Source organism: Cheilinus undulatus, linkage group 2 (genome assembly GCF_018320785.1).
Source record: "Cheilinus undulatus linkage group 2, ASM1832078v1, whole genome shotgun sequence".
Classification (NCBI taxonomy): Eukaryota; Metazoa; Chordata; class Actinopteri; order Labriformes; family Labridae; genus Cheilinus; species Cheilinus undulatus.
In genome coordinates, this window is record NC_054866.1 from 53658662 (window position 1) to 53671379 (window position 12718).

A 12718-nucleotide genomic window follows, 5' to 3' on the forward strand; every position below is an offset into this window, starting at 1 on the left:
GTGATTTAATTTCTGGGTCAAGTTCACATTCTACACTCTGTTTATGCCTTTTTTCTTAATATAACTTTTGACAAATAAAATCATGATGAGGCAGCCATCTCTTAATTTTATATGCAGTAAAAACTCTGATGCTGTAGCGCACAGACGAGGCATAACCACTGCTGCTGATGTAGGAGAGTGATATGGGACAGAAAACAGCTCAGTCATCTGCATTTTTTCACTCCAACACTGAAGAGCATCCAAACATCACCCGTTTGTGCCATGTCATCAACGTGCAGCACAGCAATGAGTTCAATGTGTGCTACCTCCAAGTTTGATGTCTGTAATAACAGCAAAATGAAGCAAGTGTGCTTGCTTTGTACTGAGGCTGTGGAGGATTTAACCCAAGCTGTGAGCTGCAGAGGACTGCCTTGGTTTGCAGTTTTCTTATAAAACAGCTTAAAAATCAATTTAAAAATGTGTTTTAACTCATGAATAACCTATTTCAGGTCCATGCTGATTCAAAGAAGCAGGCTGTGGCATTTAAGAGGTCAGAGAAGAGGTGGTAAACAGCTGACACTTTGGCTTCAGCTTAAATCAAAGATAAATGCGGGGGGGTGACAGGGGTCTGAAGGTGAGAGAAGTGTGCCTCGGCTTTGAAGTGAGTCCTGTTGGCTAGACAGGATACAGTAAGGAGAGTTTATAACGTGTGAGAGCAGGAAGAAAAGGTCTCTGTAAGACTGCTGGAGGAGAGGACAGGTCCTGGTTCCCGCATCTTCACATCACCTCAGATATGATTCTGAAAGACTAATGCTGAGAAGATACTGTCCCGGCCTGGTATTCCTTCAAGGCCCAATAACTACTTATCTGATCAGAATGTCTATGTTACAGAGGAAAGTGCAGAAAACATCCACACAGTACGGAAGTCTTCATGTTGCAGAATCATCCCTGCATGAAGACCCAGACTTAGATAAGCTGCTGACTGTCAGACTGGTCTGTGGGAGGAATGTGACTGGCAGATACAGACAGCTGACTCTGGCTTAACCTGCATTATCTATCATTCCTTTAACTGTAGAGCACTTATCATCAACTGGCGGCCCGGGGGCCACATCAGGCCCCCCAAAGCTTCCTGTCCGGCCCCCGAAAGATCATTAAATTCAGAAAAGGAGGAAAAGAAGATTTTAAGAGTATCCTCTGGCTTTAAATGTCTGCAGCTGTTAAATCCATCCCACAAACAATAAATGATGAAATAGTTTTAGAATGACTAACCATTTGATCGGTTTTTACTGAAATTTACTGTCATAATTAGTGGTAAAAAAAAGGTATTTAAAAAAAGGGTTAAGGTTGGCAGAAGTGTTGCAAAAACTGGCAGAAAAAGTTGTGAAAAGAGGTTAAAATGTGGCAAAAACTAGCAATGAGGAAAAAAGGGGCAAAAGATATCAAAAATTGGTTACAAATGACAAAAATAGTGAAAAAAGTAATAAAACCGGGTTAAAAAGTGGCTAAAATTGATAATAGAGTGGCACAAAGGGGATAAAACATGCAGGGAAAGTGGTTTAAAGGGGTTAAAATCTTGCAAAAATTGGGTTAAAGAGGCCAAAAAAAATCAGAAAGGGGTTTAAAACTGTCAAAAATGGGTTAATAATGGTGCTAAATGACAACTGGGGAGGGCCCATTCTCTTGGATTTTCCAAGGTCTGTCAAATTCTGTTGTCAGGCCTGTCTCCTTGTGCCCTGTTGCATGATAGATAGAATACAATAATATTCCAATCAGACCATGTTAATTTAATTTTTGTGCATTAGAAAGGCCGGCCCCCAGAGTTTCTGTTGAGACTAAATCTGGCAGATGTACTTGATGACCCCTGCTGTGGAGTGTTGCTTCACGTCTCAGCTAGATTTATATAAGGCTCAACGCTTTAGGAAAATAATCTAATTGAGATTTGACATGTGATTATTCCTTAACTTTCCTTTATTCTAAACAAGGGCTGGCCAATTCTTTAAAAGTGTCTAATTCTGATGATTTTAACTCGTATTGCAAATTGGATATGAATTGTTGCACTGAAGAAAAATGTACGAAAATGAAGAAGGTAGGGGATTGGTGTATACCATTCTAAAAATGGCACCTAAATGATTGCATGACATGTCATCCATAACATCTCTGCTGCAAAAAAAAAAAAAAAAAAAAGTTTAAAACTGGTATTTTGACACAAATTTTAGGCCAAAGAAAAATAGCATGTTTTGCGATTTGAAAACTGCAGCAGGCCATATTGCGATTTTATCTAATTTTAAATCAATCGCCCAGCCCATTTATATCAGTATGAGTATCAGCTAAAATAAATGTGTAAGTATTTGCAAAAAAATGCAATGTTATTCATCTCTACTTTAATGGACACAATAAAAACATACCACATAAAGAAGGGATGGTTTTAATATTTAAGAATGATATCTGTGCAGATATCAGCTTATGAAGTGAATTATCATCAATTTTGGCGGATGTGACATTTCTGCTGATATTTACAGCCAAGGGGCTGCACAGCGTCACAGCACAAAGGTTCCTAGTTCCTCATATTTTTATCATCCTGGGATATCAAAGCTGTTTTTCTGCTATAATGTATTAATTTCTCCAGATCCCTGGAACAACCAGAATTTCCATGTCAAATGAACTAAAATGCATGCATGTTCTCCCAGGGCTTCTGTAATAATTCCATTTTTAAGCATGTTTGTTTGTCCTTGCCATGTGGCATAAAGTTGTTTTAGTCTGCACAGATCCTTCAGTGTGCCTTGAATCACTTGTCAAAGTGAATTTTTGTTTAAACTCTCTTCCATACTCCTGAAAATCCCCCTTCACAAGATGAATTGTTAGATGATGCAACACATCATCTAGCTGTAAAATCAACACGTCTGCAGCAGTCTGATGACTTTATGACCAAAGAAGAAGGTTTAGACCACACACTGTGCCCTCTATAGATGCTCATTATATCCTGAGAGGTGCGTTCTTTGAAGTAGACCACATTTCCCACTGCGGCACACGCCACATGTCCCTGTCCCGTTTAGCAAATGTGGAGCGTGAAGCTGCGAACGACTTTGAGGATGAGGAGGTGAAATAAGTGTGCCTTTGAAGGCCCTGATGAGGGGTGCAAGACGACCACCAGGTCAACATGAGAAGTGTGTCGTCTGATGGGAGCTGGAGGCTCACAAAAGGATTCCCAGGTGAGATAAGTGTGCTCTTTGAAGGAGGTGAAGCTCCACGACTGTGAGGAAGTGAATGGAGACAAAAGACCGCTGCTCTTTCCCACATTCACACCTCTTCTGATGTCAGGAAGGGCTCATGTGATCCAAAACGGGACGAAACATCAAAACTTCTATGATCAATCCACATCCAACATGTTCATTTTTTATATAGAATGGTGAATGTGGACTTGATCTATCTATCTCTTATGCTTGGATCAAGAGGAAAAAAGCAGCATGGGGTTATTAATGTCTTGATTGTGTCAGTATGGATCTTAATACTTGTTTTTCTTCTGCATGTGGATAAATCAGAGACCCAAGGAGTTCAAACAATCCACTTTGGGAAAAGGGAAACTGACCCTTCATCTTTAAGGATAGCTGAATCAAAATAAAGGTCCATGAGGTTGAGTAAGGAAATAGCTGCCCCTTCTCTCTCAACGACTCTCCTTTCTCGGATCGACAGCTTCAAAGTTTCAGAGACAAAGAGCGATTAGCAGGAAGCCGTCCTGAGAAGTTTGGCTCTCTGGTTTAAACAAAAGGGTCCTAATGTGAGAGAAGTGTGCCCTTTGAAGAGTCCCGGCTTCCCAGACCAACACCTCCAAGCACCAGAGACGGTCAGAGAGCCCCCCTTTGGTCAAATCAAGCCTGAGTCCCCAGTGTTATCATACAGGATGAAGATAGAATTAAAATACAGTCTCAAATGGGAAATCCAGCTCATTTAGCAGTTACTAAGTTCCTGTTTGGATAAAGACCTGCTTTTATAGAAAGACCAAAGATTTAAACATCAACTTATGCACAAAAAAAAAAGAATTTGTTATGGATTGAAAAGGAAATAAGACAGCAATTATTTCAATTATTTCTTTCACAATTATTTAACATCACTGTGGCTGCAGAGAGACGCTGATGTGGTTTAACTGTAGTGTGTTGAGAGGGACAATAATGCATCAGATTTTGTGGACCATAATTAATTGCAATTAATGCTATTAATCTTGACAGCTCTAGAAATCAATTCTCATAAAATCCAAAATATCAGCTACCCCAGAATATAAAGTCTATATCTGCTTCTTGGATCTGTCTGTCTCAGTATGAAACGGTTTAAAGGCTGAAATCAGACGGGGATCTCTGAGCAGGAGCGTCTCTGTGGATCAGATCGACCAATGAGAAAATAAACAAAAATTGTCTGACTTTAACCCGGGTAAAAGTTCAGTCCCTTCCTTCCTTTTCTAGGTGCACAGAGACAACTGTTCAAAATGTGTTATCACAATATTTAACTTTATAATTCAAATGTACTTTAAAAACAAAAAATAAAAATAAAACTAACAAACAGGTATTAATACTAGTGCTGTTACTTGATTTAAAAAATTAATCAAGTTAATCACATCACAAGTTAATCATGATTAATCACAGCATTATTTTTGATTAAGTATATTTTTATGTAATACACTATTCACACTGTATTTATTGAAGTATCTCATCATTTTCCCATATTTATGTGACTTTTGAACACAGCATAACATATAGAATACAGCCATTTAATTTACTGAGGTTACCTGAACGCATCATATTTTCCGCCTTCAGCTTGTAAAGTTCACTAATTAACTTCAATTTTGGTGATTCCACCGCGGATTTCTCCACTGGATTAATATTGTTAACAAACAGCACTGTCTCAAAGTTTTGGAGCACTTTACAGCATTTACCTGAGCAGCTGACGAAGAAAACTATGCTGGAGCTGCTGAACAGAGTGGTATGACCATGGCTTGATCCTGTGTTGTTGTTAGCGTCTTTGCTAACATTAGCAAAGATGTGCTTTGCTTGAAGGTGGAACTTATTAGGTCGTTTCCACCAAGCAGTTCGGTTCAGTTCGGTGCAGGACGGCACGCTTTTTTGGTTGTTTCCATAGAGAAAGGGTCCCAAAAAAGCGAACTGTACTGTCCCACTTTTCAGCACCCTTCTGTAGGGGTGCCAATCTTACCTAACCGTACCAAAAAGGTGGAGCTACACACACAACAATAGGGGCTGCACTGACATCACTCAGCTGCTCGCCTCCGGGCTTCAAAGACGCAAGTCTGCTGTGAGAAGCGGGCGAAAACGGGAGAAAAATGGACCAATATCTGCCTAAATGGGAAATATCTGGACTCAACGGAGATCCAAACTGTTTCCGAGTCTATGGATCTTGGTATCTGGCCACAAATCAAGTCTCCTGACGTTTATCTGGATGATTTTAAGAACACAAAGCAGAACCTGAAGGCTCACATCAGCCTGATCCATCTGCGATGGATGAGAAACAAAATTAATGCAGAAGTTTTGTGAATATGAAGCCTTTGAACAGTTCATTCTCATCAGTAAGTAGTTATTAATCTACATCTTACGTTAGATAAACTGTGAAAACATCGCTCTGTGGTTGTTTAACGGGCTCGTAAAACTTCAGGCTGCAGACTATTTTTAAACGAGATCAGTGCACCCCAGATTTCTGACTTAATCTAGCTTGATTTTAACACCAGCTGAACTTTAACTTTATTTTCAATGCGGTGAATTCTCACAGTACAGCTCTAAAATTTTATATTTTTTGTCGTATAAACTGTTCTAGACTAGATATATTCACATATTAATGTAGCGTTAAACCGTCTCTGTACACATATTCCATCAGCTGAGGATCTTTACTGACAGCAGTTAACATCATTAAGATGTAGTTATTTTTTTTAAAAGTACTTTCAGCTGAAATAAAGCTGTTTACTGCTTATTCCCAACTGATTTCTGTCACTCATCCTTTCTATAACTCTGCAGCTAGAACAGCTGACTTGCGCTGTCTATGACTTTACATGCATGCTGTCACAGCCCCGCCCACCCAAGTGAGAGCACGGGTGTCTGTGGAAACGCAAACTATTTGGGGGTTTAGCGTACCAAACCATACCAAACCAAACTGAATCAAACCAGACCCCCTGATGGAAACATGGCTTAAGACTCTTGTGCTTCGGTGTAAAGACAGTTCATCACTGCAGCATGTACCCACAGTTTCGGCTTTATCTTAAATAAAATTCTCCAGTTTTTTAAATAGAAAATTACCATTAAGCAGACCTGGGTCTGTCTGCTCACTCATCACTGCCGGCTGTGTCTGACCCTCTCACCTCTTCACCCCAGGCATGTAAACATCCACCCTGGAGGATTACGGGAGCAAGTTGTGGTCAAAATTAGTCATCTGATTAAATTGCGTTATTATTTTTTAACGTGTTAAGGTTTCAAGATTAATCACAAGCATTAACGCGTTAATGTTAACAACCCTAATTTATATGCTTTAGTAAGATTTATTGATTAATTGGTCACATTTGTTAATAATGATTTTTCATTGTAAGATTTAACATATTTCTAAGTATTTGTTAATGTTGTTGACCATTATCATTTTCTTTCCTCCTAACAGTATCAATTCAGGCACAAGTACTGTTTTTAAAGTATTAATGTAGCACTGATATCATTAAAAAAGGTGCTGCACAGTTGCCTCACAGCAAGAAGGTCCCTGGTTCCTGGTCAGGGCCTTTCTGTGTGGAGTTTGCATGTTCTCCCCATGCATGTGTGGGTTGTCTCCACGTACTCCAGCTTCCTCCCACCACCAAAAACATGCTCACCAGGTTAACTGGTCACCCTAAATTGCCCGTAGGTGTGAATGTGAGTGTGCCTGGTTGTCTGTCTCTGTATGTTTTAAGTGGTATAGAAAATAGATGGACAGATCATTAAAAAAAAACAATGCCCAACCCTATGTCTGATGATTCACATTCCGTTTCTGTGCAGCTGTGTGCTTCTTTCAGTACCATCTGGTTTCCCCATAAGGAGTTTGTACATCTATTAGCTGTAATACGGTAATTTAGCGCTCAACCTGTGATGATGTTGTGAGACAGACTCCTCTGTCTGTCACAGGTCGGCCTGACAGCCAACTATTTAGATGAAAAATAGGTAATAGGAAAAAAGACAACCCAAATTTGCACGTTATTTTGACAGCAGTGGTATTTTTTTCTGGCCAGCAGGACAGCAGTATCCGACAGGACTGGGTATAAGGGTCATTAGTGAAGAGGCAGGATTATCGGCCTCTTTGATGCTCCTGATTTTCCCGAACTCACAGCTCAGACGAGAACCCGATGTTACATCTACCTGTGAAGTGTGCTGCCTCCTCATTAACACAAAAACAATGCAGCAAAGAAACCGGGGTAGGTGAGATAAGTGTGCCCCTTCCTCTCCCACGCTCACACGTCGCAGCCTCCTGTGATCTGTGTCCTTTACAACAGGAACCTGAGAGGTGAGCCGAGCGCCGCCGCGCTTCAAAAGAAGACAGAGATTCATGGCAGAGTGCCGAAGTGTGCCGCAGCATCAGGTCAGACTGTTCAGAACACACAATCTGAGTCTAAATGGACACGTAAATATGTGTACACAAGCTTAAAACAACACAAACAGGCTCTGTTCACAGAGTGGGCAGGATCACACCTAGAGGGACTGATGTGTGAGGGGCAGAAAACTTACCGGGTTCCCTTGTTCGTCCACTGAATTGGTGCCTAAGGGAAGAGGACAGACAAGAGATAATCAGTCATCTTCAAAAATAAGACTTAAAATTAGCTTGACTAGTGAAAGACAGATGACTAAAACCTTTTCAAAATGTTTAATGGCTGTTTTAGTAAGATTTAAAGCTTTAACATTTGTTCACACACCAATCATAGGTCCATTTTACCGTAAGGCAGTGACACTAGAGCCCCATGTGGCTCTTTTGTGATCATTTGAAGCTCTTTCATGTCTTAATTTGAAATATTATTCACCCAGAAAACCTTAAAAAGGGGACCTCAGAAATTATCCATTGCAAGTCACATTAATCAGTTTCAATCCCGAAATTAATACAGTTGACTTTAATTTTCAACCTTTATTTTCTGTCTGTATATTTCCATCGCCCTCATTTGTAATTTTTGCCGGGTTTTTATTTCAATCTTTTTGCCACTTTTAATCCATTTTTACAGCTTTAAGCCCACTTTTGACATTACTTTTTGCCACTTTTTGCCCATTTTACTACTTCTATCCCATTTATGCCACCAGTTGTTGCCTCTTTTATACTGCTTTTTGTTATTTGCATTTCTTTTGCTGTTCTTCCATGTTGCATTCTTGCCACTCTTTGCTGCTTTTTGACTATTTTTTTACACATTTTTGCCCATTTAAGTCACTTTCACAGTCATTTTTTGCCATGTTTTTGCTGTTTTTTGGACATTTTTTGCTACCTGTAACTCATTTTTTGGTAACTTCTCACCCAAGTTTTCCACTTTCTGTCCTATGTTCTCACCTCTTCTCCCTGTTTTTTCACCTTTCACCCTTTTTTTTGCCATTTTATACTTACTTTGCCCCTTTTTGCCACTATTATGCCGCTGTTTGAACATGATATGCCACCTTTAACTTAGTTTTAGTGCCACTTTAATCAGTTTTTGACAATTTCAAATCAGGGAAATCAATAGTTTCATTTTTTGGTTACATTTCAAATAAACGCCGCTTAAATATCTGATTTAATTTTTGATCAAAATAATGATATATAATATCAGCTCATCAACAAAAGGGATGATTTTTAAGGCCAAAATATAGTAACTAGCACTGAAAATATTACCCCATGAAAGACCCTGTGGACAAAACCAGTAACCATGATTAAACTAGCAATCATCTAATCGAGTTTTCATGAACATTGGAGGCTAAAATTGGGATTGCAATTAAAACCTGATTAATGGTCCAGCACTAGTGTGTTGGCTGCATCTCCCTGCTGTCACAGTCCTGTCTTTCTTCTTCATTTTTACCTCAATAAGTGACCTGATTCACTGTATAACAGAGCCAGAAAAAATCAGACAAAAGCATTATCTAAACTGGGCTTTTACTTTGAAAGGCACAAGTGTATTGTTCTGTCCTGTTAACAATTCTACCTATGTGGACATGCATCTCTGATAAAAGATAAAAATGTCTCTTATTTACCACAAGCTGCATATGCCCCTCAGCCGAAATACACAGGAGAATAAAGGCAGGTGAGCCTTCAATTCTGTGTTTTTCTAGGGGTGCACGGTATTGGATATGCCGATATTTACAGATTCATTTAAGCCGATACCGATATCCATATTTAAATATGCTTTCTGGACAAGAAATTTCAGTTCTTTTGGACACACTTTTAGGTTTGAAAAAAGAAACAAACTTTTTTCTGAAAACCCTTTAAAGTTTAAAGAATGAGAATGAATAAAAAAAAAGATCTCAACTTACATAGGTCTATTTGTCCAGCCTAAAACCCCACTAATTTATTAGTATATATGGACAAAATTTACAGTCAATATATGCTGAAATACACAGGCAAAATATCCGCAGAAATTTTGATATCTGCCGATACTGATATTTGCCTTTTTAAGCTAATATTTGCAAATACTGATATCAGACCGATAATATCATGCATCCCTAGTTTTTTCTCTGATTGTCAACATGAAACGCCCCTATCAGGTGCATGGGATGTGGAGCTTATAATGGTATTATGACTTGTAAACATGCATGTTGAAATGAAAATCGGGCTGTGACACCCAATTTCAAACCACCATCATACAGACTGACATCTAGCAGAGTGGTGCTTTGCTTTAACAGGTTTTTAATGATGTCAAGCCAAAGTTTTACCTCAGTGATGATACTAGTCGGAGTCTAACATTTCAAACCATCTCTACTTTGTTAAATCAGCTTAAAAGCTCTGTGAGTGAGAAAAGTGAAGGAAAGTTAAGAAAGCGTCCCTGCAGGACACTCTAAGATCTTTGTCAAGCTTCCTTGTTCCTCATTCTTCATCCATGCTAGCAACAGAGCGGAAAACACAGACAATATGACAGGGTAAAAATGATGTGTCAATTGTGCTGCATTGCTCACAGGCTGAACAGACACTCCAGTGGGAATCCATGGAATAAATCTGGTTTTGTTGCTGGCATCACATGCTGTCAGGACATGCTGTTACCATAGACGACTTCTCCTTTTATATTTGACAGGTAAAACTTCCCACAGCTCTTGTCAGAGAAAATAGAGCATATTTCTTTGTGTAAGCACTAAAAACTCATCTATTGTGTTTTAATCATTATTGTTTCGCTAATAGAATGTGGCACAGGAATATTCTGTCCAATTATCTTGTTTTTCCTGATCGTGGGAGGCCAAAACTACACTAAAACGTAGACTCCATTAATCACCCAGTACTATCAGTATCTATTAGAGACTTTAGAATAAACCGATTGATCTGAGGCACACGTTTCTGATCAACTGGGCAAACTGGAAACAGCTGCTTGATCCCATTCCCAATTGCAGGATCTCAAATGTGAAGATTTGCTTATTTTCCTCCACTTTGCATCACTTTAATTTGACCATCTCCCAGTTGTGAGCCATCATTAAACAAACAGGACATCTTAAAGGCATCACCAAGAAAAGTACGAACTTTGATGGTCATTTAAAGTCATTTTTTCCACTGTTACACCAGAACAATTATTCCTGTAAGTCTAATTCTGTCATCTAAAAAGGTAAGACATGCCTGTCACCATCAGTTCTTTTCAACTTTTGCTTTTGCAACTTTCATTAAGAATTCTGCACACTTTTCAATCTCTTTAGACACTTAAATTAAACACTCGAGGAAAAGGGAAGAGGTCAGTGACAAAAGATGAAATTCTCGAACTGAACTCCTGTAAATATTACCTTCACGTTACACAAGTCTTGTGTCAACAGAACAAAACAAAGTATTTCCTCAACATTTCCACTGGAAAAGCCCCGAGAAAGATGTAGATCAGGCTGTAACCTGCAATATCCTAGGAGAGTAAATCCACAGGGTTTACATTCCAAAGTATATTCCAATTTGGTATTCCAAAAGAATTATTCCATAGGAGGATGACGGCAGTTGCAGAAATAAGCAGGACCTTGTTTTTGAAGAGGATCCAAAGTAGATTCTAAATTCATCCAAATTCATGATATCCTTTGTCTTCAAGCTGTGGTCACCACTCCAAACTTGCCATCTCTCTGCAGATTGCACACCTGCAAATAGGTAGGAAAGCCTGGGCAATAAGCTTCATCCTCTTGAGGTCATGAAAAAAAAAGGCCAAAAGGAGGGAAATCCAAACATGGTTTGTTGTAGGATAAAAGTAAAACTTCCTTGTTGCAGAAAAGCCTCCAGATCAAATAAAGCAGCAGCGGGGACTCTGTAAAGCAACAGCTCTTCTCTGCACCGTGGTGATTCATCTGGTCTGACAGCTGCTGAACACCCACACTTCCTCTGATCAGCTTTTGTTGCATCATGAACATCCTAACAAAGTTCCTTCAAATGGTCTCCACCTGAAAGCCAAGCTCCAAAATCCTGTCCTGCCCCGTTTCACAGGACGTCCTGATCTAAATTCAAACCTATAGTGGGACACTTTGACTTAAATTTCCTTTTCTGCTGCCTGACCCACACATGAGCACGTTCTCTGTGACATACAGAGGAATTGTTCCCAGCCTGACTCCTCTCTGAAGACGGGCTGCTCACGTCTGACTGACAGATGTTGGCCCCGCCCCTAATAAGCAGGAAGCTGAGGGCGATAAACCAATCACACCCAATGTTTACAACATCTTCTCTCATTGATGGAGGAGGTGGGGGGCTCAGCTGAGCCGTATTCTCATCGAGTCATGGAGAAAGTTTGTTTCTTCCCAGGCGAGACAGCTGAGGAGCTCACACTGGCTCTGACAGACTGATTTATCACTTGCAGGAAAAGAAAGCATGTATGCATCAGTGTGCACAGGAGGAGAGATGAGGCTGTGTTTGATCCGGGCTCTTAATGTAGTTCAGTTTGTCAGTGAAGTGTGTGAACAACACTGCAACTAATTTACAATCACCTCCAGTGCCCCTGTAATACACCAAGTAGTGCTGGGAAATTAACCTCCTAAGACCCTGCGTCCACAAATGTGGACATTACATTTTGGCTTCTCTACATTATAGTTATCAGCTTTGGCATTAGATAATTGTAGAAAATAATGTCCATTCAAGTTTATGGCATTTGCTTGAAATGCTGGGATAATTTGCTGTTTGGATATTTTAGGGAATTTGCTTGAAAAATATCAATTTTTTTAAAAAGAAAATTTAGAAGATATTGGAAATTTGGGCAAGTTTCTTTTTTTTGTCTTTTTTTGTGTGTGCATTTTTAGGAAAATATGGGAAATTAATTAACAAATTTTGGGGGAACTGGGAATTTTGGTTTTGGGATTGTCCTTTGAAATTTTCAGGATTTATTTTTTTGGGGTCCATCATTTTCAATGTTTTCAAACATTTCTAGAATTTGCCAAGAAATTTCAGGGGGAATTTGCTTTTATATTTGAGGGATTTTCTTGAAATCTTTCATGAATTTGCATAGAATTTTTGGGGAATTTTTAATTGGAATTTTAAGGCTTTATGAGGAAGTTTCACTGAAAGATTTGAGGGCTAACTAAAGAAATATTCTGGTACTTTTAATGGGACAATTTTAAAATATGTTTTCTTA

The 12718-nt window shown here is 39.2% G+C and overlaps 1 protein-coding gene across 1 annotated transcript in view; it reads right to left on the bottom strand.

Annotated features, from left to right (window-relative positions):
• The window catches only part of timm50 (translocase of inner mitochondrial membrane 50 homolog (S. cerevisiae)), a 78759-nt gene that overhangs the window by 58937 nt on the left and 7104 nt on the right, over positions 1-12718 (bottom strand). The window contains exon 3 of the mRNA XM_041813925.1: positions 7713-7744. Within this exon, the coding sequence (XP_041669859.1) occupies positions 7713-7744 (32 nt within the window). The remainder of the gene's footprint in view (positions 1-7712; positions 7745-12718) is intronic.